The sequence below is a fragment of the Apium graveolens genome, chromosome 4 (assembly GCF_009905375.1).
Source record: "Apium graveolens cultivar Ventura chromosome 4, ASM990537v1, whole genome shotgun sequence".
In the NCBI taxonomy this organism is placed as follows: Eukaryota; Viridiplantae; Streptophyta; class Magnoliopsida; order Apiales; family Apiaceae; genus Apium; species Apium graveolens.
Genome location: NC_133650.1, coordinates 307,619,628 through 307,625,692, shown reverse-complemented (window position 1 = coordinate 307,625,692; position 6,065 = coordinate 307,619,628). Strand labels below are relative to the sequence as shown.

Here is a 6,065-nt window from a genome sequence, read left to right as displayed (position 1 = left end):
TGAAATGAGTGATAAATATTGAAAAAACTATATACGAATGAATTATATGGAGGGAATATTTTGTTTAAAGTGGTGGAATTATATCTTAATTGTAATTTTATCTATCGCAGATCAGTTCTATAAATTTTTAGCTCGAGTGAATAGTATATATACTATTTTGTTTTAATCTACGGTATTATACCGATCGACAAATTACCAGTTCGATAATATAATTTTTTAAGTCGAATCAATAGTAATTATTATTTTATTTTAGCCCGCAAACCATTATACCAACCAAATCCAACTTTGCTTTTAATTTTATTTTAACCTCGTCCAATAGTTTTGTTTTAGTCAAAATGAATAATGTATATTATCTTGTCTTTTTTCAAGGTCATTAGACCAACTAAGGAATGATCTATATTTAGGTATTAAAAGTAGCATGAATAATATGGATACAAAAGTGGTGTCGTGTATTATATAACACCAAGTACGGTATCGATTAACCGATAACCAATTTTTTTAATATTTTGGGTTATATTTTTTAATTAACAAATTTTTATTAAGTTTTATTTTGTTACAAAAAGAATTAAATTACATTTCATATAAATAAAAATAATTGCTGAGTTTTGTTTGATTTTATTTCGGCTCTATCTTGAGTTCGATAAATCAGATTTTAATGATTTTATAGCCCGCGCGAAGCATACAAATTATTGTTTAATTTAGTGATGATTTAAAAATTTTGTCCATAAAATATTATCTAGAAATAGTAAGAAAATGATAAATTAATAATTTTATATCATTATTGGATTAAGTTTGGGATGCCTTTACTTAAATTATTGAAAATGTAGGATTTATTTTCAATTTAGAACACATATTTATAATTACTTATAAAATATTCCTTTATTTTAGATCAAACAACTATAATCAAATTAATTAAAGATCTAACATATTTTATTAAATTGGCACTACAGTGACCATCATTAACAAAAATTTGGATAAGATCCTTATGCATTATATCGTTAGGGGACATTATCCAAATTTTTTGTAGTTATGGTCACTGTACTAACACAGTTAAATCTTTAAACAAATTGATCATATCCGTTAAATCTAAAATAAAAGAATATTTTATAACAAAAGATAAGTAAGATATTTCTAAATTGAATAGAATTTTCTACCCTTTCACTTATTTAAACTAGTAAAAAAAAGTATGTATCTTAAACTGAATAAATTATTTGATGTAAAATTTATAATTATTTTTTATCTTCAAATTTTGGATTATATATTTTGTACAAAAAATTTTAAACCATCACTAAATTAAACATTACTTCATGAGTTTCAAGTGGGCTGTAAAATTATTAAAAGCTTATTTATAGGACTCAAAATAGAGCTGAAATAAAATCAAACTAAATTCGGTATTTTTTATTTGTTTGAACTTTAATTTGGTTTTTTTAACTATTTCAAATTAAATAATATTTGTAAATAAAAATAAAATATTGGTGCATTACACACCTAATCATTAAAAAATTCATAGTTAGTTAGTCGAAATCGAACTTGGTTTTATATAGTACTCTAAAAAAATTTAAAATAAAACTAAACGTAATTTGTATATTATTAAATCGGGATAAAAATTATCGTGAAAATTAAAAAATAATTATATTTCGTATACACGCATAGAAATAACAATAATACTATATATTTCAATTTAATATTTTATTTTTCAATTTAAATACCTCTAAATAAAAAATCAAATTACATCCTTATTTTATAATCTACACTATAATATAATAACTGGAATGGGGTATAAATTGATTCAACGGTTGTTCCCTAATTTTGGTTATTATAAAAATAAATAAATAGTATTATATATATCCACTAAACTACTAAATTACACATAGTCTACTTTTTCTACTAAACTACAACCACAACTTATCCAATTACTAAAAAAATGAATAAATAGTATTATATATTCTCTAAACTACTAAATTATTAAACCACTAGATATTGTATATTTATCCTACTAAACTATGACCACATGTTATTCTATTATTTTTATTATAAATTTATAATTATTATATATTTATATAAATATTTTAAAATTATAATATGACGAGACAAATTAAAATTTAAACTATTGCCAAATTATTGATAGTTATGGTTCATGTATTCCTAATTTAATATGGACTATTAGATGTTTTTACAAATATATGTGTATATGTATAATAATTATTAAATCAAATCATATAAAAGTTTGAATTATTAAATTCCGCATCTTAAACATTAGCAATTCAATCTATAAATAAATATTATATATAATATTAAAAAAATTCATTGTATCGCACGGTTCTAAGCTAGTACTCCCTCCGTCCCGGTAGGTTCTTCGTATTTGAAAAATAAAGTTCGACACGCATTTTAAGACTTTATCTAGTATAGTTTCATCACTTACTTAAAAAAAATTTAAAGTTTTTTTTTGAATTAAAATGTAAATATTTAATTTTTATTCAGAAAAATTAAAATAATTTATATTACAATATAAATACTATAATTAATGTAAGGCTGTTCACGAACCGAGCTGAGCCGAGTTTTGATCGAACAAAGCCGAGTTTTAATTTTTTTCTGACGAACCGAGCCGAGTCGAGCTTTCTTATCGAACAAAAAATGTGTTCGAGCTCGAGCTCGTTAACTAACGAGCCGAACACGAGCTTGTTCGCGAACATAAACGAGCCGAGCCGAGCCAGAAAAAATTCAGCTCAACCGCTGTTTGACTGTAAAAATAACTTATCAAATAAATTTATTTTTTTTGAAACTTTGGTTATATCACTAAAATATATATATCTTGACGTCCATACGGTTGGATCAATGGAAAATATTTTTAAAAAAATCGAAGCACCAATTAAGGACTAAACACTAGTTAGTGGTAATAGTCAAACTAATACTTGACTGCTAAAATAACAGACCAAGTAAAATTATCTTGATTTGAAAATTTGGATATATCATTAAAATATATTTATTTTGACATTCATACGGTTGGATCAATTAGAAATAATTTTAAATAAGTCGAGATACCAATACATGACTAAATAATAGTTACTAGTACTAGTCAAACATTCAATAGTTACTACTACTAGTAAAACTAATGTTTGACTGTTAAAATAGATAATCAAATAAAATTATTTTGATACGTAACTTTGATTATATCAATAAAATATATATATTATGACATCCATATGGTTGGATCGATATAAAGTATTTTTAAAATAATCAAAACAACAAATCAGGACTAAACACTAGTTAGCGGTAATAGTCAAACTAATGTTTGACTGTTAAAATAGCAAACCAAATAAAATTATTTTGATCTGAAACTTTGATTATATCAATAAAATATATATTTTATGACATCCATATGGTTGGATCGATTTAAAGTATTTTTAAAATAATAGAAACAATAAATCCAGACTAAATACTAGTTAACATTACTAGTCAAACTAATGCTTGACCGTTAAAGTAGAAAATCAAATAAAATTATTTTGATGTGAAACTTTGATTATATCATTAAAATATATATTTTATGACATCCATACGGTTGGATCGATGAAAAATATTAAAAAAAATAGTGATATAATTATAAAGCCAGATTTTAAAATTAAAAACTAAAATAAAAAATTTCTAAATCATGTCAAAATATATCACATATGGTATGCAAAATGATCGTTGGAAGATGAAAAAAATACAGTGAAGTCATATTTAAAAAGAAAAAATCATACCTGTATAAAAATATTCAGGATATATTAGAATTTTTTCGAATTTTAATGGGCGAGCACGAGCCGAGCCGATCTCGAGCCGAACAACCCAAAACTCGGCCCGAGCTCGTTTCGCTTAACGAGCACATTTGTCTGTTCAAGTTCGAGCTCGAGTTCGTTAACGAGCTGAGCCGAACGAGTTCTTAACGAGTCGAGCTCGAGTTTGTTCATGAACAGCTCGGTTCGTGAACAGCTCGGTTTGTGAACAGCCCTAATTAAATGTTAAGAAATTATTGGGATAGACGGAGTATTATATGATGGATTTATGCTACAATATCACGAAAACAATATAGTTACATTGCTGGTTCTTATTTATTCGAGACAAGAAATAAGCATCATATTACACACACCATACATACGCGCACAACAACAATCTCTCGAGCGAATAACCATGTCTATATAGTCCTTCGCCCATTTATTTATTTTCCTTACATATAATATCTATCACTTTGTAGTTTTATAAATGTTACTTCATGCATGCATCGAGCTATATGGATTCCTTCTGGACATTGTTGTCTGGTGATTTATCTCCGCCCATACCTTCATTCTCACCGGAGATCTCCTCAAGCGATCGTCCTTTCGTCTCTGTCACAAAGAATGTAAAGAGAACCCCTAATGCATTTGTGAAGGCCAGAAAGTACATGGCTTTCTTAATTTTCTTGGTTGTGCCATCCAATGTGTAACTTTGCACGATAAATGCACTAAATATTGCCCCTGCCTTTCCTGATGCAGCACTAATGGCATGACATGTGGACCTTATCCGGGTCGGAAACAGCTCCGCTGGCAGGACGAAGGTCGTGCTATTTGGCCCGAAATTAGCAAAGAAAAACGTCAGGCCATATAGGGTTGCGAAAGTCCACTTATGATCCTCATTTTTAAGATAATCATATTTTAATCCAATGGTGAACATAAAGATTGTCATCATAACAAACCCCATTAGTTGAATCTTAAATCTTCCCATCTTTTCGATGAAAAATACCGTAAACCAGTAGCCGGGGAATGTTCCAAACATGGCTATCACAAACATGGCTCTTGAAGTTTCAAACATCTCGCGAAGTGCATTAACATCAACGGCCTTTCTTGTGAGGCCCATCACCGGAAATATGTCTTTTTGAGTTAAGTTTTGACTGTAAAAGGCTATGTCTAGCAAAAACCATGTGGTAGTTGTTCCAAGCAAATGAAAACCATGTCTTCGCAAGAACTCACTAGAAAACAATGAATAACTATTGGCTGCCTTGTAGTCGGATAATTTATCTGGCTCAGCTGCGATTTCAATCTCCAAAACCCTACCCATATCCGCTGCTGCCTGCTTAGCATTGCCTTCAATAACGGCAGTGTATCGACCAGTTTCAGGCATCTTCATCCTCCAATAGTATGTTAGAGCTGCTGGGACAGCACCCATCATTAGTACAATTCTCCACACAAAATCCGCTTGGGGTTGCGTGGAGAGCACTGGATTAGTACTGAAACTCGGAACATTGTCAAAATCAAGGAATATCTTTGAAACAATCATCGAAACGAGTCCTGCAAAGATAATCCCCATGCCTTGCATAGCAAACACCGCAGCAATAAAGGCCCCACGTGTTTTCTTGTTAGCATACTCGGACATAATAGTAGCCGAAAGTGGATAATCGCCTCCAATGCCGAACCCTAGCCAAAACCTAAAGAAACATAAGGTTCCAATAACAGCATTGGCGCTATAGCCAAAAGAAAGGCCAGAGCAAAGAGCACAAACAACCATGAGAATAAGCGTTACTCCATAGACTTTCTTTCGACCAAGTTTGTCGCCTAGCCATCCGAAAAAGAGCTGCCCGGTTAGGGTTCCAATGAGGGCAACACCGGTGACAGCATTGTTAATATGGTGAGGGAGAGCTCCTGGCTTTCCAGTACTCGAATCGTAGTAATAAAGCCGGCCTAATAATTTAGACACGGTGGAGATGCAAAAAAGATCATAAGCATCGGTAAAAAAGCCCATACCAGCTATAACAATAGCCATCACATGGTACCATTGCGTTTTAGCTGTATCAAGAGCAGTAAGCACAGCAAGATTATTCGAAGCCATTGCCAACTAGCTAGCTGAATTGTGTTTGTGTAAGATGAACTAGCAAGGTAACAAGATTAATGCATATATATACACACAACAAAGACATGTTAACGAAAGTGATTTAATGTTAAAATTGTGTCAAGGACGTTTTAAACTAGGAATTTGACGGCCGGATCAATAGACAATGATAGAAAGGTATCTAGGATATCCAATTATTCGTTGTTGTACTCGAGGACCTCTCCGTA

At 30.3% G+C, this 6,065-nt stretch overlaps 1 protein-coding gene across 1 annotated transcript; it reads right to left on the bottom strand.

Moving 5' to 3' along the window:
- Positions 1-3,782: 3,782 nt before the first annotated feature.
- On the bottom strand, positions 3,783-5,838 carry LOC141720059 (low affinity inorganic phosphate transporter 4-like). Its single transcript, XM_074522414.1, has 2 exons — positions 4,315-5,838; positions 3,783-3,893 (listed from the first exon to the last, which is right to left on the bottom strand). Exons 1-2 carry the CDS (start codon positions 5,836-5,838, stop codon positions 3,783-3,785), a joined length of 1,635 nt encoding a protein of 544 aa, XP_074378515.1.
- Between the last annotated feature and the right edge of the window lie 227 nt (positions 5,839-6,065).